General features: G+C 35.9%; 1 protein-coding gene across 2 annotated transcripts in view; it reads left to right on the forward strand.

Moving 5' to 3' along the window:
- Window positions 1-21,242, forward strand: part of myh10 (myosin, heavy chain 10, non-muscle) — a 63,999-nt gene that overhangs the window by 40,157 nt on the left and 2,600 nt on the right. For both annotated transcript variants that reach the window (XM_051112687.1, XM_051112688.1), the window contains 25 exons: window positions 4,335-4,528; window positions 4,621-4,742; window positions 4,864-4,933; window positions 5,855-6,015; window positions 6,165-6,273; window positions 6,447-6,578; window positions 8,290-8,496; window positions 8,652-8,789; window positions 8,909-9,032; window positions 9,123-9,294; window positions 10,907-11,119; window positions 11,244-11,388; window positions 11,602-11,808; window positions 13,987-14,091; window positions 14,316-14,468; window positions 14,594-14,842; window positions 15,648-15,860; window positions 16,484-16,696; window positions 17,153-17,314; window positions 17,576-17,704; window positions 17,831-17,919; window positions 19,102-19,225; window positions 19,373-19,581; window positions 19,683-19,791; window positions 20,182-20,354. In XM_051112687.1, coding sequence (XP_050968644.1) covers window positions 4,335-4,528; window positions 4,621-4,742; window positions 4,864-4,933; window positions 5,855-6,015; window positions 6,165-6,273; window positions 6,447-6,578; window positions 8,290-8,496; window positions 8,652-8,789; window positions 8,909-9,032; window positions 9,123-9,294; window positions 10,907-11,119; window positions 11,244-11,388; window positions 11,602-11,808; window positions 13,987-14,091; window positions 14,316-14,468; window positions 14,594-14,842; window positions 15,648-15,860; window positions 16,484-16,696; window positions 17,153-17,314; window positions 17,576-17,704; window positions 17,831-17,919; window positions 19,102-19,225; window positions 19,373-19,581; window positions 19,683-19,791; window positions 20,182-20,354 — 3,922 coding nt within the window. The remainder of the gene's footprint in view (window positions 1-4,334; window positions 4,529-4,620; window positions 4,743-4,863; window positions 4,934-5,854; window positions 6,016-6,164; window positions 6,274-6,446; window positions 6,579-8,289; window positions 8,497-8,651; window positions 8,790-8,908; window positions 9,033-9,122; window positions 9,295-10,906; window positions 11,120-11,243; window positions 11,389-11,601; window positions 11,809-13,986; window positions 14,092-14,315; window positions 14,469-14,593; window positions 14,843-15,647; window positions 15,861-16,483; window positions 16,697-17,152; window positions 17,315-17,575; window positions 17,705-17,830; window positions 17,920-19,101; window positions 19,226-19,372; window positions 19,582-19,682; window positions 19,792-20,181; window positions 20,355-21,242) is intronic.

The following is a 21,242-nucleotide window of genomic DNA, read 5'->3' on the forward strand; positions in this document are numbered from 1 at the left end:
ATCGATTTGCTTCAGAAGACCTTTGTTAACCACCCAGAGGTATGTGGAGGATTTTTTATGATAGATGGATACACTTTATTGGACTCCAAAATCTCAACATCCGTTCACTGCCATTACAAAGCTTGCAGGAGCCAGGACATTTTTAAATATAACTCTTCTATTAGTTTGAAAGAAGAAAGTCATATACACATAGAATGGCCTGAGGGTGAGCAAATCATTGGGTATTTTTTCATGTTTTGGGTAAACTATCCCTTTAAAGTGAGGAAATATTAAGTAATGCAAAAACAGAGAGTGGACATGTTTTATGACATATTTTAGGTCTTGTGTCTGACAGGGTTTTTCACTGCATTTCCAGCCAAAACAGCTGTATATATTAAATAACATAATACATGTTTTATGTAAAATTATTAATACTGTGGCAAAATAATTACTCAAAAGTAAATACAAAATAAAATGTATGTGCTAAGATTGATCAACAGGATCTTAAAATGTTAAATCAAAAGTACAGATATCCAAAACCATGATAAACTAGTGCAAACGGAATGAGGACTTTTGCTTATTCTCATTTGTGTTGCACAACACTAACCAGTGTGTTTACTACCATTTATGTCTTTTATGTGCTAGCTGTGTTCTACTACTACTACTTTATTTTGCTTATTTTCTTGTTTATCCCCCCCCTTTGCCCCCTTTCTCTGTCTCTCAACCATAGAGATTCAGAATATCCAAAGAGCGTCTTTTTATGATGTCTCTAGTCTCCATGAATCGCCAGGTGAAGGTATACGATGCTGTAGGTCTCTGCTTACCAGCGCATTGTGTACTTTCAAACACTCCCATGGCTTGTAGACCTGGGCCCTGGTCCCTCTAGCTGGCTAACTTTAGAGTTAGCTGGATCCATTTGGAAGGAAGCACAACTTGGCTGATTCATTAAGATGCCCAAACTCACCATGAATGAAGATTGCATGGAAAAAAAAAAAATGAATGCATGTGCATAGTGACTTAATACAGAGTACTGACACTGCATAACAAATGTTTGAAAGGGTAACTCTCTAGGTGCGCTGGCTACAAGGATTAGGGCCCTGCTTGTTCTTTTGAGTGCCTTTCAGCAATTTTGATGACTTCACACACTCCCTAAATATTCTCCCTGTAATTTATTTGTTTAAAACTGTGTCAAAAAAGTGTCAAATCATTATTAAATCCGCAACTTTAACATTTTTCAGTCCAGACAGTGTTGAAAAAGGCCGTTTTGACAAAAATAGGTGATTCTCAAAACTTGGTCATATTTCACCCCAAAATCACATTTCACCCCAAAAAAGTAGACCTCACTGTTACATCACTTGCAGGTGCGTGCGCATGGTGGTGTCAGAAAAACGAGTAAAAATCCATGGAATAAGAGAAATTCTGATTCTGGCATCTTCTGCAAATCTTTTTATTTTTATAGAATCTTTTTCAAATTTTTATAGAATGCTGTCGTCAAAGACACCATTCAAAGTTAAACGCAGACGTTTAAATGGACAGACTATGGATGAAAACTTTGATTACTTTTAAAACATAAATATGTCTACATATTGACATATGCTGTTCGTAGGGGACATTGTATTAGGCCTACAGTTACAGCATGTCAGAATATTTAAACCTATTACTATTAACATTTAATATTTATATTTATCTCACAATTCTGACTTTTTTTTTCCAAATGCAAGTTTATGTCTCCTAGTTCGGACTTTATAACTCGATTTAACTCAACAATAGTGAGTTTGTTCGTTCTTAGGGGAAAAAAGCCAGAGCCGAGGAGAAAAGAGAGAATGACGAGTTGTTTTTTCTTATCAGAATTGTGAGATTTAATCTCAAGATTGCGAGAATAAAGTCAAAATTTTGAAATATAAAATCTGCTTTACCTTTTTTTTTTTTTTTTTTTTTTTTTTTTTTTGATTCTTTTATTCTATGGCGTCACAAATAAGGCCCTATGAAATGTGTTTTTTTGTAGTGCTATCATTACATTAAGTAATATATTTCTGTCAGAGTTTCTTCGAGTTAAACCAAACTTTTATTTTGTGTTACTGTGAAGACCATTAAGTTTCTGTTTGTATATGATACGATGATAGTTTTTCTCAAAAGAAAGGGTATAATGCTCATGAAGTGACTCAGAGCGGTTCTAGAGATGATGTACATGAGGCAGAGGCTGAAAACACTGAGTGTCATATGGACAATATGTGTGCAGTAAATTAAACCATGTGTCCGTGCCTTTCGTTCACACAGAGACAGGGATTCATATTTAAATAGTATTTTTTTTGTGGCCTAATATTCACAGAGACTAGTCCATATCACATTTTGATTAAAGTGTACTGACCTACTTTTGATTTATTCATCAGAACATTACGTAGTTAATTCCGTTTTTATGACTGGATTTTGCAGTTCCGTCCGCGTTTTCCGCGTCACAAATAAAATTCCATTTTTCTTATTTGATTTGATAGTGAAATATGACCTGACCTGGTTTTCACAAAATTCCCTCAAACACATCTTAGTTTTCAGCAGTCATAGCGGTGTGTGTGGTACAGCGCTTATGCCCTTGCTTCTCGCAGTCAGACAACTTGTTTGTTTAAAGTGTCAGACGGCGATTTGATAGGCCGTGTGAGGGAGATGGAGTTTGGGTGAGGGGTGGAGGAATTCTGTAGTGTCTCCGACAGGGAACGTGGAACAATACACGTCTTGTTTCACTGGAATCCAAATGACCCGCTCAGCCCTGTGCCAGTCAACACTGACAGCTCAGTAAATTCTCCATGGAGGTAGCGGAAATCACGTCAGGAGCCCCATTATGAACAGCAAGCAGTTTTAAGAATGACGTTTACAGGAATGCCGCGAGACCTAAAAGCCCCCACTGAATCAAAATGAATTTCTTTCTGAATCACTTTTTTCTGATTACTTGTGTGTCGAGTGATTGAAGTTTGACTTATTTTGCCTTATGGCACTTTTATCAGACTCAAATTTGCAAAAGCAATTTTTCTGATTGGTATCTAACCAGTGGTATTTAATGCTAAGCAAATTTGTTTATATTGATTTATTCAGTTGCTGAAAGGATTGTATTAGTAACATTATTTAGAAACGGAGAACTTGATACACATGTCTGGGTCATATTTCACTCATATTTAAAAAAAAAAAAAAAAAAAATATATATATATATATATATATATATATATATATATATATATATCCCTCAATTCTAATTACCTTGATGGATTCAAATGTTTTACTTTGAATTTATTTAGTTAATTTTTGTGTTGATTTATAGTTAGGATCTCATTTCTGTAAAAATAACTGCAAAACTATGTTTTGTTTTTGTTTGTTTTTTTTAATTAAAATAAGCATGCTATGACAAATATTTATACGATGTATCAATTCTTTACAATATTTTTTTTTTGTATCACAGTAACAAGAATTTTGCTATTCTGCAATTTAGTAATGAATTGGTGTGGAAAATGTACTTAGTGGAAACAAAATTAAACCTTTTCAAAAGCAAAATATCTTTTTATAAATTTTCTTTTATAAATAGAATGAAATAAGAACTCAAAAATCATTGTTTCCTACACTGCCATTGCTAAAAGTACACATTTATACACAAGAAATCAAATTTCACTAGAGCTGTAAATATGGGCTGCATGCAAAAGACTTATACAATGTAATCAGTGTAGTCTGATTTATGAGCAGGTGACTGTTACGGTTCAGTAACAAATTACCAGTTTAAATCTGTCTGATGAATCTTTCATTGAATCTTTCCATGAAAGCAGTTGCTAAATTAACATCTGACTCAATGAACTGGGGTGAAATATGTCCCGGACATGATCTTGACAGGTTTTGAGGTTTACCCTTCCATTTTCTTTTTTGCAGCTTGTGCTTGTTTATAGATGTAGTTTTATCCTTGGCACTCTTCATCTGTTTCATGTCTCCATTTGCCTAGCACTGGACCGCGTAGTAGGGGCCGCTGGCTCTTGATTTGGCTGTCTGAATTTGTGGCATTGAGTCAAAATACACTGTACTACTTTCTGAAAGCTATTTCGGATATGACGATTAAAGGCCTGAAAGAAATCAAAGGACAGCTTAAATAGTCTTTCTAAGAATGCAAAAATACACAGCGTATTTTGACGACCTGCTTGGTGTTGTTAAATTAGAGCTTTAGTTGTAGATTTCCCTCTTCCATCTTCACATGATTGGGCTGTGCTGTGTCACTCTTTTTTTTTTTTTTTTTTTTTTTTTTTTTAATTATTATTACGTCTGTAAATTTTTTTTTAAAGTCAAACTAACTGTTTGGTATCTTTCTTTTTTCTCACCCTTCATGGTAGTGGACCGTATTGTTGGTTTGGACCAGGTGGCAGGGATGAATGAGACTGCATTCGGGGCTACATATAAGACCAAGAAGGGCATGTTCCGCACTGTGGGTCAGCTCTATAAAGAGTCCCTTACAAAACTCATGGCCACACTCAGGAACACCAACCCCAACTTCGTCCGCTGTATCATCCCCAATCATGAGAAAAGAGTAAGTGGTGTTTGTCGCTTCAGTTGTCTATTAAAGAGTTTCTTTGTGATAATACACCTCTTCATTCTTCAATCTTCATTCTTCTCTGTTAGGCTGGTAAACTGGAGCCTCATTTGGTTTTGGATCAGCTGAGGTGTAATGGAGTTCTAGAAGGGATTCGGATCTGCAGGCAGGGATTCCCTAACCGTATTGTCTTCCAGGAGTTCAGACAAAGGTGTGTTTCAGATATCTCATTAAAGAGTATAGAGAAGCATCATATGTCTTCAGATGCTGTAGCATTAATATTATTGTATTTTATAAGTGATAAAACTGTTATATCTTCTTTTTGCTCATAGATATGAAATCCTCACACCTAATGCGATTCCCAAAGGTTTTATGGATGGTAAACAGGCTTGTGAGAGAATGGTGAGATTCTTAAACCTCAGATGACTGACAAATTAGGTTGACCGGTACTTTTTTGATCAAGTTTCATGCAGAAGACCAAAGTTTGCAGTCAGTAAGATTGTTTTTTGTCAAATAAGTTTATTCAGTCATTGAATAACATTGCAATAATAACAAGTTAATTAATTTTCTGTGCACAAAATAAATAAATGTATTTTTTTTTAATTAATGTAGTCTTGATGATAAAATCCTGAAAAAAATGTATCACTGTTTCCACACAAAGATATTAAGCAACACACCTGTTATTAACATTTAGAATGGTCAAAAAAATTTAAATTATACCTGAAGAAAAAAATTATATTAAAATAGAAAATAATTGTGTTAAATTGTAATGTTTCACAATATTACTGCTTTTATTACTCAAATAAAAGCAGACTTTAGAAATGTAAATAATAATAATAATAATAATAAAATAAAAATCTTACTGACCCAAACATTTGAATGGCAGTGTATTTGTTTTAAACATTTTTAAAATTATTTTTAATTTAAAATTGAAGTTATTTTATTTTTTATTTATTTTAATTATTTTCTTTTCATAATTAAAATTAGTATATCCAAATGTCAAAAAATAGACTTCATTTCTGAGTCAGACCTAATCAATAATTGAAGTTATTTTATTTTTTAATTATTTTAATTATTTTCTTTTCATAATTAAAATTAGTATATCCAAATGTCAAAAAAAAAAATAGACTTCATTTCCGAGTCAGACCTAATCAGTAATGCTCCATAATGCATTTCTCCAAAGAGTAATTTGTTTTTATTATTTTTCGTAATTAAATAAAGAAACGTTTTAAAGTTGAAGGTGCACATTAATGTTCGTTCTATCATTTCATAGAAGTTTTTACTGATATCCATTATTGAAAAACCATGATTTGAAATTTGTAGATTCGAGCTTTGGAGCTTGATGCAAACCTCTACCGGATCGGGCAGAGTAAGATCTTCTTCCGCACTGGAGTTTTGGCACACTTGGAGGAGGAGAGAGACCTGAAAATAACAGATATCATCATCTACTTTCAGTCGGTCTGTCGAGGATACCTGGCTCGCAAGTGAGTCCAAATGCAAATGGCTGATCTAAAGCTGCTCTAAAAGGGGCAGCAGGATCATGCAGCTCTTACTGTTTATGGTGTAGAAATAAAATATATTCTCATGACACCCTGTCAATGAACTAATGCTATTATCTGGTTGTGTTTCTCAGAGCCTTTGCTAAAAAACAACAGCAACTAAGCGCTTTGAAAGTCCTCCAACGAAACTGTGCCGCCTACCTGAAGCTACGCCACTGGCAGTGGTGGAGACTCTTCACCAAGGTTGGTCTTTGTTTTTAAAAGAGGTGGTTTACATAACTGATTGATTTGACTAGCTTTTGTATACTTATCTAAAACAAATTTGTGTTTGCAAGAGAAATAGAATCTTTAACAACCCATTTGCAGTAATGTTGCAGATAGTTTTCATTTGAGACGTGCATTTCGTGTGTCTGTAGGTGAAACCCCTCCTCCAGGTGACCCGCCAGGAGGAAGAAATGCAGGCCAAGGATGAGGAGCTGATTAAAGTGAAGGAGAGGCAGGTGAAAGTAGAGAACGAACTGGTGGAAATGGAGCGGAAACACCAGCAGGTTAGCACACACTCACCTGCTCCCTCTGTCCCCTGAAAATCAGTCTTATTTCAGTGTTATGTCATTTTAACCCTAATATCTGATAGGATGAGCCACATTTAAAAACATTGTTACATATCTGAAATATGCACATCAGGGTTCGTAGAATGTGCTTTAAGTGCTTGAAGTACTTGAATTTTACTTTTTGAAATTTAAGGCCTGGAAAACCCTTGAAAATAACAATAGTCCTGAAGAGGTGCTTTAAAAAAAAAAAAAGGGCTTGAATTTGAAAGACAGTGTATCTAAATAATTGTTTTATTTTGTCAAAAAAAAAAATCTTTTCACACAATTCAAAAAACAAAATCTTTTTTTGCTTATTTCAGGTAATGCCAGAAAGCAATAGAGCTAAGCAAGTAGTAGTACTGACAACTGTCGTGTAAACGTTGCAGAAGATGCAAAAAGAGGAACAGATGAACCAAATCAATTGAGTCATTTATGCTGGAACTGCTCAGATTGATTCAAATTTCGATTATTTATTTTAAGTGTTTTGCTAGCAAAAACCAGGTCATATATATAGGATCTATTCATTTTTTAATTTTTGAATCGCTTGTAAGTTGTAGTGATTTTAAAATGCATGTAGTGATGGGTGAAACGGAGCTTTTCAGAACTCCGAATCAGTTAAACCGTTTCACTGTTTCGAAGCGCTCCAATTGGATTGCTTATCGCAAATCATTTGTTTCAGATCGTGTATCACGAGCATTTGATGTAAATTGGATCTTTGCATATCGCAAATCATTTGATTTAGATCGGAATTTTGTGTATCGCAAGTTATTTGTTTCAGACTGGGACTTCAAATCGCATGTTGCAAATCATTTAATTTAGATCGGAACGGGTTTGTGAATAATTTCGCAAATTGAATGATTCAAATTAGATGATTCGTGATACACAATTTGAAGTCCCGATCTAAATTAAATGATTTGTGATACACAAAGTTCCGATGTAAGTCAAATGATTCATGAGTCCTGATCTCAAATGATGGTTTGCGAATCATTATTCAGATCAGAACTTCGGAGCGGGCTTGCAAATTTATTTTGCTTTAGATTTGGATCTTCGTACCGCGGATAGGAAATCATTCGATTCATATCAGGATTTCGCAGCGATTCCACAAATTTTTTTCTGATTTATTTTTTCTTTCTTTCTTTTTTTTTTTTTTTTTTTTTTCTTCTTTTCTTAAACAGTAGAAAACATCAAACCAGTAAGGCAGTACGGTTATAAACAAAACAAAGAAAAAAGAAAGTATACACATACAAATTTCTTAAGAAAATTAACCATGGTTTTACTATAGTAAATGTGTAGTAATACTTCAGTAGTAATACTTTGCATGTGCTTCACTTTATTTTTGCCATTTTTTTTATTAGTATTTTTATTTATCTATATCTCTTTTTTAGAATTTGAAATAGAAGACATAAGTGAGATCTCTGATTGAAATCCTTGAAAAAAAAAAAAAAAAGTAGTGCTTGAAAAATTCTAGAAAGTCCTGGAATTTCATTTTACAGTATCTGTACGAGCCCTGGTATATGGCCACACTTAAATTATGTTGCTTTCTAAAATCACTTGGTCTCTTGTGGCTTTATTCCATGTAGTGGAATCTCAGTGATTTTCTTTGTCAACCAAACTGAGTGCTAAAATGTTGTAGAAACAAAGAAAAGATCTGGTTTGATGTTTATTTCAGCTCATGGAGGAGAAGAACATCTTGGCAGAGCAACTGCAGGCCGAGACAGAACTGTTTGCTGAAGCTGAAGAGATGCGGGCTCGCTTGGTGGCTAAAAAACAAGAGCTGGAGGAGATTCTTCATGACCTGGAGTCCCGTGTGGAGGAGGAAGAGGAGAGGAACCAGTCTTTGCAGAATGAGAAGAAGAAAATGCAGTCACACATACAGGTGAGGACTTCACTGGGGAAGTATAATCCTTGATCTGCTGTAAACTTTCTGAGAGAGTACGTCTGTATCTAAAACTTCTGGGTAGGAATAATGAATAAAGTTAAAAGGTTATAGAAACCACAAGTGTGCGTGTGTGTGTGTGTGTGTGTCTTCAGGACCTAGAGGAACAACTAGATGAAGAAGAGGCTGCCCGACAGAAGCTTCAGTTGGAGAAGGTGACTGCTGAAGCCAAGATAAAAAAGATGGAGGAAGATATTCTGCTACTGGAGGACCAGAACTCCAAATTCCTAAAGGTCAGCGCAGAAGTCAAACTGCCTAATCAAAATGCAGCCCCGGGTCTTTGTGATAAGGTTGCTTGGGGAAGATCTTTGCAGGAGCAAAATAAACTCTTCCTTTCCTCTCTATCCCTCAGGAGAAAAAACTCTTGGAGGACCGTGTCAGTGAGATGACCTCCCAGCTGGCTGAGGAAGAAGAGAAAGCCAAGAACCTTGGCAAAGTCAAAAACAAGCAAGAAATGATGATGGTAGACCTGGAAGGTGAGGACTGAGTTGAATATGGGTCATTTTATTTAGGTGAATCTAAAGCAGTGAGTTTTACATGTTTGGGTGTAACTGTTTGACCCTCAGAGCGTTTGAAGAAAGAGGAGAAAACTAGGCAGGAGCTTGAGAAAGCCAAAAGAAAGCTGGATGCTGAGACCACAGACCTACAGGACCAGATAGCTGAGCTGCAGGCCCAGATTGAGGAACTCAAAATCCAACTGGCCAAGAAAGAAGAGGAGCTACAGGCTGTACTTGCCAGGTGAACATCTATTCATTGAGGAACACAAAATAAGAACAAGAAAAAGACGGCTACTCTCACCAGTAAAAATCCTCTTGGAGCCGAAATAGTTTGGCTGTTGTCTAGCTGACCGTGTCTAAACAATAACTTATTGTAGGCTGAGTTATGATGCTGTCATATAAATTGGTATATTAGTCATGGAAAGTTTTTATTCTTGACCTTTGTTTGTTAATATTGTGCAGTCCTGAAATCATTTATTAAATTGGTTTCACATTGCTGTTGTGACATCACACCATAGATATGCTTGCCCACCCTCTATCTTTTCACACTGAGGACAACTGAAGGACTCGTATGCAACTATTACAGAAGGTTCAAATGCTCACTGATGCTCCAGATGGTAATACGATGCATTAAGAGCTGGGGGTGAAAACTTTGGAAAGGAATAAGGATATGCACATTTTTCTTATTTTGCCTAATATCGTATTTTTATCATTTAGTACTGCCCTTAAGAAGCTACACAAGATACTTATGTGTTTCTCAGAAGACAAATTAAGAATAATTTACACACCTTCATTGTTCAAAAGTTTTCACCCCTGGCTCTTAATGCATCTTTTTTCCTTCTGGAGCATCAGTGAGTGTTTGAACCTTCTGTAATAGTTGCATATGAGTCCCTCAGTTGTCCTCAGTGTGAATAGGTGGATCTCAAAATCATACAGTCATTGTTGGAAACGGTTCAAATACACAAAAGTGCTGGAAAACCAAAGAATTTGTGGGACCTGAAGGATTGTTCAGGACAAACGAGGGACTCATGAACAACTATCTATCCAAAAAAAAAAAAAAAAGCACACACAGCTGTGAATCTTTTAGGTAACAACACAGTATTAAGAATCATGTGTATGTAAACTTTTTAATGGGGTCATTTTTATAAATTGAACTATTATTTTTTCTTGTGATATATATATATATATATATATATATATATATATATATATATATATATATATATATATATATATATATATATATATATATATATATATATATATATATATATATATATATGTAAATGTCTTTTATGTGAAATATCTTATTCAGGTCAGTACTAAATAAAAACATTTTGTATGATCGCTCTTATTTTGGTAAAATAATGTTTTGGTAAAACAAGGTGTATGTAAACTTTTGACTTCAACTGTATTTACAATTTAAAGGAAGTGATTATTAGAAATAGAAATCTTCTGTGACATTATTAAACACTTTACTGTTACATATGATCAATTTACAGTTTCCTTGCTGAATAAAAGTATTAATTTCTTTAAAAAAAGATTAAGCAACTAAAGTTTTTTCAGTATTGATAATAATGAGAATTATTTCTGGAGCAAATCCACATATTTATATCCATTCAGTAATAATCTGCTTAGCAGGTATATTATTATTTCACTTGTGGAAAAAAAAAAAACAATCGTATGTGAGGTTATTTACATATAGCAGCCTTAAAAGTGCAGTAGCAAAATTTGGCCTAGATTTTAAAGGACTGTTTAATTAATGAAGTTTTTAAACAAAAAGTGTAGAATATAATCTAATTTAGCGTGCATCAATTTGCTAATAATCTTTGCTCATGTTTGTTGTTCCACAGAGGTGATGAGGAGGTCGCTCAGAAGAACAACGCTCTGAAGCAAGTGCGGGAGCTTCAGGCCCAGCTTGCTGAACTCCAGGAGGATCTTGAGTCTGAAAAAGCAGCCAGAAACAAAGCTGAGAAACTCAAGAGAGACCTGAGTGAGGAACTGGAGGCTCTGAAGACCGAGCTGGAAGACACCCTGGACACCACTGCCGCCCAGCAGGAGCTGAGGTACAAGAGTCTGCATCAGGAACTAAATCCAATTTACAAACCTTTTCACCGTGACCACAAAATGCAGCTAGTTGTAACTTTATCAAATATGTCTTGTCTAATAATGTGTCTTTTGCTCTTAAAGGACCAAACGAGAGCAGGAGGTGGCAGAGCTGAAGAAGGCCATTGATGATGAGTTGAGAAACCATGAGTCTCAAATTCAGGAGATGAGACAGAGGCACGGCACAGCTCTGGAGGAGATCTCTGAGCAGCTGGAGCAGGCCAAGAGAGTAAGCCATAGAGAAGAAGAGCAAATGACTCATTACCGTAGGGAGGGATTTCAGTTCCAATGTCTCGACTGGAACCCTGCCAGTCGTCGGCTGTCAAAATGATGTGTTTGGAATTCATTTCCTCGTTCAGTGATTGAATACAGTGTGGTCTCCTGTTGATACAGTTCAGGCAAAAACTGTCTGTCTCTCACATTGTCTGTCTGTCAACTTTAGGTCAAGTCAAATCTGGAGAAAAACAAACAGACTCTGGAGAGTGATAATAAGGAGCTGGCCAATGAGGTGAAGAGTTTGCAGCAAGCCAAGTCTGAATCGGAGCACAAGAGAAAGAAACTTGAGGCTCAGCTGCAGGAGTTCATGGCCCGCTTCAGTGAGGGAGAGAAGGTTAAAGGAGAACTTTCAGACCGCTCCCACAAACTACAGGTCAGTGCTGTTACACTGTATCACATAAACTGCAAGTGAGTGCTGTTATACTCCTCTCGTAATCATTTCAATTACACCCTTTTCCATGAACTACTGTTACACTCCCTCCTCCCTCAGATATTACAGATAACTTGTTTAATTTGTTTTTTAGACTGAAAGTGTAGCTGTAATTACAGCTGCACGATTATAAAAAAAAAAACCCTCACGATTATTTCTTAATGGGATTATCGAATTGCAATTATAAAATTTGCAATTATTCAAATTAATTGCAATTATTTTTATATAAATTGCAATAATTAAATGTTAGCGTATGTACCATTTTTAATTATTATATAATAACCAGTTCCATATGTTATTTTATAGTCATATTGATAAATAATCACAACATTGTGCGGCCCTACGAACAAGCACATTTATTTTTTTATTTTTTTATTTGTACAAATTTTGTATCAATTTTATAATGAAAAATCACTTAAAGGAGAAGTTCACTTCCAGAACAGATCATTTACTCACCCCTTGTCATCTAAGATGTTCATGTCTGTCTGTCTTCAGTCATAAAGAAATTGTTTTTTGAGGAAAACATTTCATGATTTCTTTCCATATAGTGGACTTCTATGGTGCCCGATTTTGAACTTCCAAAATGCAGTTTAAATGCAGCCTTAAAGGCTGTAAGTGATCCCAGCTGAGGAAGAAGGGTCTTATCTACAGTCATTAAAAAAAAAAAAAAAAAAATTATATATATATATATATATATATATATATATATGTGTGTGTGTGTATATATATATATATATATATATATATATATATATATATATATATATATATATATACACACACATATATATATATATATATATATATATATATATTTTTTTTTTTTTTATTTATATTTATTTATATTTATATTTATATTTATATATATTTATATATATATATATTTTTATATATATATATATTTATTTATATTTATATTTATATTTATATATATTTATATATATATATTTATATAGTTTTTAAACCTCAAATGCTCATCTTGTCTAGCTCTGCGTGAACTCTGTGTATTCCAGTTCAGTTAGTGTATGTAGAAAAACTCCCATCATTTTCTCCTACAACTTCAAAATCATCCTACATCCCTGATTTGATCTCCTTTATTTGTTCACTTTGTAAACACTGGGTCGGTACTTCTGCAGTGATGTAGGACGATTTTGAAGTTGGAAAATGAGAATAAGAAAATTTTCGATATACCCTAACTGTCTTGAACCGGAATACACAGAGTTCACGCAGGGCTAGACAAGACGATCATTTTGTTTAGAAAATGACAAATCGTTTTACTACATAAGACCCTTCTTTGTCAGCTGGGATCATTTAAAGCCCTTTAAAGCTGCATTTAAATTGCATTTTGTAAGTTTAAATTGCAGGCACCATAGAAGTCCACTATATTAAGAGAAACCCTGAAATTTTTTCCTCAAAAACATAATTTCTTATTGACTGAAGAAACAAAGAAAGAAATGAACATGTTGGATGACAAGGGGGTGAGTAAATTATCTGTATAAGTTTTGTTCTGAAAGCGAACTACTTCTATAATTGTGCAGTCCTAGTTATATTTTTGCTCCTCAATAAACAAGTGACTCTAACAGCTTTCAAAAATAAAGTGCCTTTAGAAATGTTTCTGCTACATTTAAGTCTTGTTGTTGTTGTTGTTGTTGTTGTTGTTGTTGTTGTTGTTGTTGTTGTTGTTGTTGTTGTTTTTAAACTAACATCCTTGTACAGAGAATTAAACAATTCTGTTACATTCAGACTTAATATTTCATGTGAGACCTTGTACATTTAGGGGGCTTTCACAGTAGTACTTTTGGTGGAGTTTGGTTCATTTGGATAATATAAACCAGTACCAGATGCTTTCATTTTGCCGTCTTCTGCATAGTTGCCACCTTGCATCATGGGAAAACAGGTGCCACTGTGATTGTGCAATCATACCGTGGTTCAGAACCAAAAACCACCTTGTGAACACAAACCAGCAGGGGGAAGGGGGTTCAGTCAAACTCCAGTTCAGACCAGGCTATCCGACGAAGTGTTAAAGCACCTTTAAATAGATCATAATCCAGGGTACTTGTGAAATATCCCTCCATCGCATATTTGATTTATTATATTTTTATTTTTTTTCATCTGTTGCAGACGGAACTGGACAATGTTTCTTCTCTATTGGAAGATGCTGAGAAGAAGGGAATTAAGCTGGCCAAAGATGCCTCCAGCCTAGAGAGTCAGCTTCAGGACACTCAGGTAATGTGTCTCTGTGAACAGGAAGCACTGGATGAGTAAACAAAGCAATTTTTAACATTTAGTAGCTGGCAACAAGGTGGATCCATAGTATGCTCCTGACGAAATTTCATTATTGAATCAGCAATAAAAGACGGCACTGACTTAATGAAAACAATAGATAGGCTACTCACAAGAAAAGGTGTGTGATGTGATTGAGTCATGCTTGTTTAATATTGTGGATGTAGGAGCTGCTTCAAGAGGAAACGCGTCAGAAGCTAAACCTAAGCAGTCGTATCCGTCAACTGGAGGAGGAGAAGAACAACCTTCAGGAGCAGCAGGAGGAGGAAGAGGAAGCGCGAAGGAACCTGGAGAAACAACTGGCAACACTACAAGCCCAGGTATGCACAATCACGCCATACTTTTTTTAATGAGGGCACATGGCATGTCAGTTAAGATCAGCATCTAACACTCAGACACATTCGTTAAGAATGTCATTCATCAAGAAAAGCTTTTTTTTGGATAGCTGGTGGAGACCAAGAAGAAGCTGGAGGATGATGTGGGAGCTCTTGAAGGATTGGAGGAGGTCAAGAGGAAGCTGCAGAAGGATATGGAGGGGGCCAGTCAGAAGCTGGAGGAAAAGGTCATCGCCTACGACAAGCTGGAGAAAACCAAGAACAGACTGCAGCAGGAGCTTGATGATCTTATGGTGGACCTGGACCACCAGAGACAGATCGTCTCAAACCTGGAGAAGAAACAGAAGAAGTTTGACCAGGTTTGAATTGGTTTTGAGAGACAGTTTACCCAGAAATAAAATTTGTGACCTTGGACCACAAAACCAGTCATAAGGGTCAGTTTTTGAAATTGAGATGTATACATCAATTAAAAGAAAATACATAAGCTTAGATGTATGGTTTGTTAGGATAGGACAATATTTGGCTGAGATACAACTATTTGAAAATCTGGTATCTGAGGGCCGCCTTTAAAGTTGTCCAAATTAAGCTCTTGGCAATGCATATTGCTAAGCAAAAATTAAGTTTTGATATATTTATGGTAAGAAATGTACGAAACATTTTCATGTAACATGATCCTTTGGCATAAAAGAAAAATGTAATTTTGAGCCATACAATGTATTGTTGGCTACAAATATACCCATGCTACTTATGACTGGTTTTGTGGTCACATTTGTCATCATTTACTCACACTCACAAATGAACTCTGACCAATGCACCAAATATGAGAAACTGAAGCTCAAGCATGATTGCTTGACGTGTGAGAACCAGCTTTTTGATGTCTTTATGAACTTTTTGAAGCTTCAAAGTTTTAGTGGAATGTTCTTTCAGTGGATAGACAGAAATCTCTCAGGTTTTATTTAAAATATCTTAAGTTGTGTTTGGAAGTTGAATAGGAGTCTTGTAGGTTTGCAGTAATATGAGTGTGAATAACTGATGAAAAAAATTATTAGGTAATTTTGGTTATTTTTAATATTCATTTTTCTTTATAATCTTTAAATATTACTGAAAAACGTTATCATTTTAAAAGGAAATACTCACAAAGGCATTGGTTGATGTGTATGTCAGATGCTGGCGGAGGAGAAGACCATCTCTGCGCGTTACGCTGAGGAGAGGGACCGTGCGGAGGCCGAGGCGAGAGAGAAGGAGACCAAAGCTCTGTCTATGGCCCGAGCTCTGGATGAAGCTCTGGAGGCTAAAGAGGAATTCGAGAGACTCAACAAGCAGCTCAGAGCCGAGATGGAGGATTTAATGAGTTCCAAGGATGATGTAGGCAAGAATGTAAGTCACTGTGTTACTGGAATTTTATACTATAATATTACATATGTGATAATGTTCACAATGATGTTTTAAAGAACCTTCGGTGTTTTGTAAACAGCAGATTTTATTGGCTGTTTTTGTTCTAAAACCTCCTAACGTGCTGACACTCTAAAGCATGTGCTAACTAAGTGTGATGAAACAAGTTTCAGGTGTCAGGTAATTTGCCTGTCATCACTGACAGCAGAATACTTAGCAAAGCGACAAAATCAGCCAGTCACAACATATGCATGTTTAATATACAGCATATGGAGCAGGATTTTGGGCTGTTAAATTTTCACTGTCTGCATCTATTCAGAGTGCCGTGGCAAACATGAAAGCAAAAAAGTAAAATGCTCATTTGGACAGAAACCTGGAAAAATCTGGGAATTTGTCATAAAAATGTGATGTTGAAAGTGATCTGCAAAAATGGAAAATTGATATCTTCCTCTGCAATCTTTAAAAAATGTTGAGAAATGTTTAGAAATGAGAAGTAAATATGAATGTCTAGAGAAGTCCTGGATTTATCGTTTAGCACTTGATCACAATGTGTCTGGTTATGACACAGTCTCACTGTGTTTTATTTTTTAACATCTTGTAATCTTTAGGTCCATGAGCTGGAGAAATCCAAACGCACTCTGGAGCAGCAGGTGGAGGAGATGCGCACTCAGCTAGAGGAGCTAGAGGACGAACTACAGGCCACAGAGGATGCCAAGCTGCGCCTGGAGGTCAACATGCAGGCCATGAAGGCCCAGTTTGACCGAGACCTGCAGGCCAGAGATGAGCAGAATGAAGAGAAGAAGAGAGCACTGGTCAAACAGGTGGGTGGAATCTGTCGTTTTTGAGGATTACAAGCCATGTGGGGATGAAAATGATCCCATTTTTAAGATTAAAAGTAGTTTATTTACTGGTACCTGTTTTTATCAACTTAATTTATCCATGTTTTATTAATGTTCTATTACTTGATTGTTTACTACTGCCTATTTTTCTCTTTTTTTTTTTTTTAAAAATAAGAATATTTTAAGTAGTGCTTTTTAAGTCATGTTACCAAGAATAGGGTTTTTTTGGTAAAACATTCAAAGTACTTTAATATTAATCATTTTATTGCCATTTTATATGGCTTATGTGCTTGCAAGTAAAAAAGTAAGTCTGTGTAATGAAGGGTAAGTATCTTAAGAAGCAACAAGTAACAATTTTTTTTTGACAGTCTGCGGTCGTTTTAATTCATAGTAAACCTATCTGGTGCGGTTTTTAATCCATGATTCCTCTTCCTTCAGGTGCGTGAGATGGAGGCGGAGCTTGAAGATGAAAGGAAGCAGAGAGCTCTTGCTGTAGCTGCCAAGAAGAAACTGGAGATGGACCTCAAAGATGTGGAAGCGCAGATCGAGGCTGCAAACAAGGCCCGTGATGAAGCCATTAAACAGCTACGCAAACTCCAGGTACAATCTCTTCCAGAATGCTGCTGTTCATGCACAGAAATGTGCTTGATAATGCAAGAAATGACACATTTACTGTTAGCATAATCTGTTTATCCTCAAAAGCTTGTATCAGCGAAAGTGCATCAGTCTTTTAGTAGTGACACAGATGTCTACATCACTGACTGCATTACTGTGACTAAATATTGTAAGTTCACAATCAGTGCAGAGATATGACAAAATGTGAGAAGTACAGATGGCAACATCTCTTTGTTTTCAAACCAGGCCCAGATGAAGGACTACCAGAGGGAGCTGGAGGAGGCACGCGCTTCTCGTGATGAGATCTTCGCTCAGTCTAAGGAAAATGAGAAGAAGCTCAAGAGTCTAGAGGCTGAGATTCTGCAGCTGCAAGAGGTGAGCCGACACTGCAAAACCTGAAATACAGAAAGTAGAATCTGTTTCTTGTTTTTCTACACCATTTAAATCAGATTAGTTAAATTGGCGAGTCTGTTTATGATTTGGTTGTGATTGTGTTTTTAGGACCTGGCATCTTCAGAGAGAGCTCGACGCCATGCTGAACAGGAAAGAGACGAGCTCGCTGATGAGATTTCCAACAGTGCCTCTGGAAAGTGAGTCATTGTGCTGCAAACCTCTTAAAGGGATAATTCACCCAAAATGAAAATTACGTCATGATTTACCCACCCTCAAGCCATCCTGTGTGTATATGACTGTCTTCTTTCAGATGAATACAATCGGAGTTATATTAAAAAATGTCCTGGCTCTTCCAAGCTTTATAATGGCAGTGAATGGGTGTTGAGTTTTTGAAGTCCAATAAAGTGCATCCATCCATCATAAAAAGTACTCCACACGGCTCCAGGGTTTTAATAAAGGCCATCGGAAGCAAATCGATGCATTTGTGTAAGAAAAATATCCACATTAAAAGCTTTCATAAAGCATTATCTCAAGCTTCTGCTAATTGTCATATGCGTGTACACGAGAGAGTGGCGTTCCAGCGGATGACGCAGGACGTAGACGAACACAGTGACGACCTCGGAAGTGCAGTAGAGAGCAAAACAAAACACCAGTCATGAATTAGAAGTACAAGACAAGGATTTGTAAAGAAAAATGGTGGAGGATTTTGATAAAACCCACTAGGAGACTGGTTTTCCTTTACTGTAAACAAAACTTGGTTCTTGCGAGACTAGTATAGTGTCAGCAGAGCTTACACTACACCTATGTCATCTGCTGGAACGCCACTCTTGTGAACGCACGTACGACAGTTAGCGGAAGCTAGAGATTACAGTTTATAAAGTTTTATATATGGATATTTTTCTTACACAAATACATCGCTTCACTTCAGAAGGACTTCATTAATCCCAGGAGTCATGTGGAACACTTTTTATGATGGATGTGTGCACTTTATTGGACTTCAAAATCTCAACACCCATTCACTCCCATTAAAAAGCTCGGAAGGGCTAGGACATTCTTTAATGTAACTCTGATTGTATTTGAAAGAAGAAAGTTATGTACACCTAGGATGGCTTGAGGGTGAATAAATCATGGGGTAATTGTCATTTTTGGGTGAACTGTCCCTTTAAAGTCAGTGTGAACTAAAAGTTGCTACTGATTTTACTTGAGTATTGTGATGTATATTACGAGTGAAACAGCTTATTAAAGGAGAACCAATAGTGGGTGAAATGTTTCAAACACCGCAATGTCTTGTGCATTCTTTTGCATTGCATTAATTTGCTCGTCTATTCATAGTTTGTACAAAAATAAGATGTATCGTTCATTCATGTTCATTCTTTCAGGGCAGCACTCTTGGATGAAAAGAGGAGGCTGGAGGCTCGCATTGCCCAGCTGGAGGAAGAGCTAGAGGAGGAACAGAGCAACATGGAGCTCCTGAATGACCGCTTCCGCAAGACCACTATGCAGGTGCAGTGTTGAAGAAGTTACTGTAATTATGAGCAAGCTGTGTTTTCAATACAGTTAAATGCACTTGTCAGCCTGGCCTGTTCTGAGAGCTCTGTATACTTGTGACACATCACGTCTTCAGTAGCAGCTGTTGTGTCTGTATTTCAGGTGGATACCCTGAACACAGAGCTGGCAGGTGAGCGCAGTGCCGCCCAGAAGAGCGAGAACGCCCGTCAGCAGCTTGAGCGGCAAAACAAAGAGTTGAAGTCCAAACTGCAGGAACTCGAGGGATCCGTCAAATCAAAGTTCAAGGCCTCTATCGCCGCCCTGGAGGCCAAGATTATCCAGCTAGAAGAGCAGCTTGAACAGGAAGCAAAGTATGCAACAGTGAAAAGAAACCATTTAACGCCACATTCTGAATCTGCCAAAAGACGAGTTAGTGCCAATGGGTTTTGTTAATGCTCTGTGCTCTTCACAGGGAGAGAGCTGCAGCCAATAAGATCGTGCGTCGCACAGAGAAGAAACTCAAGGAGGTGTTCATGCAAGTGGAGGATGAGCGTCGCCATGCCGACCAGTACAAAGAGCAGGTGAATGAAACCCGAAGCCTAATCTTCCTTCTCAAAGTGTACTGGGCACTGCCTGCTTACACTGAATAAATGTTGAAAAAATTAAGTTTCCACTTTCCAAGCTTCAGTAACAACATTTCCTTGAGCTGTTTATTAAATGGCTTTCAAACTTTCAAACTGATGGGCTGGTTTTATAGCATTTCCATGTTGCTACTGGATTTTGTGGATAAACTAGTCACAAGGGAGCATTTATTTGATCAAAAATACAGTGAAATCATTAATATTGTGAAATTTAAAATAGCTGTTTCTATTTGAATAATTTTAAAAATGTAAATTATTCCTATGATGCAAAGCTGAATTTTCAACATCATTACTCCAGTCTCCAGACTCAGAGTTTCTGTCTGTCTTTAGATGGAGAAGGCGAACTCCCGCATGAAGCAGCTGAAGAGGCAGCTGGAGGAGGCTGAGGAAGAGGCGACTCGAGCGAACGCCTCTCGCAGGAAGCTGCAGAGGGAGCTGGACGATGCCACCGAAGCTAGTGAGGGTCTGAGCCGAGAGGTCAACACGCTCAAAAACCGCCTCAGGTACAGGGGTTGTACCAGAGTGATTGTTAAATAAATTGTACATGCATTGGTTGGGTTGGTGCTGTTGTTGTTAACAAAAACTAAAGCTCCTTTTCATAAATTGAAAAAGGCTGAAATAAAATAAAATATCAACATTAGATAAAACCTTTAATTAAACTCATACTTGAAATACTTGAAAATTCAAATTGTCTTAACTAAAAACGAACTAAAATGAAGGACTAGAATTACATAAACTAAAATAAATGTTATGCTAACTAGAAACATAAAAACAACTAATAAAAATTACAAACACAAAGCAAAATTACTAAAACTGAAATAAAAATAAATTGATGCTAAATAAAAATATTTTTTAAAAACTAGTTAAAAAAAAAAAAGTTAAAATACTAAAAAAAAAATGAAATAAAATAAATGCTAAATTAAAAAAAAAAAATCATATGTAATAAAAATGACAAGCACATACAATTGCTAAATAGAAATATCTAAAAAAAAAAAAAAAAAACTAATAAAAATAACAAAAACACATAAAATTACTAAAGCACATCAGAAAATTTCTAAAACTGCAAAAACAAAATAAATTGCTAAATCGAAATAATAAAATAAAATAAAAACAAATGCTCCTTAAATTACTAAAACTGAAATAATTTAATGCTAAATATTTTTAAAACTAATAACAATGACAAAAGCAGATTAGAAAATTACAAAAACTGCAATAAAATAGATTAAAAAAACTGCTAAAAATGAAAAGCTCATCAAATTACTAAAACTGAAAAAATGAATACTAAATATTTTTTAAACTAGAAAATTACAAAATCACAAAATTGCTAAAACTGAAATATTAAAATTACAGTAGCACATACAATTGATAAACTGTTAAATAGAAATATTAAA

The sequence above is a fragment of the Labeo rohita genome, chromosome 6, assembly GCF_022985175.1.
Source record: "Labeo rohita strain BAU-BD-2019 chromosome 6, IGBB_LRoh.1.0, whole genome shotgun sequence".
In the NCBI taxonomy this organism is placed as follows: Eukaryota; Metazoa; Chordata; class Actinopteri; order Cypriniformes; family Cyprinidae; genus Labeo; species Labeo rohita.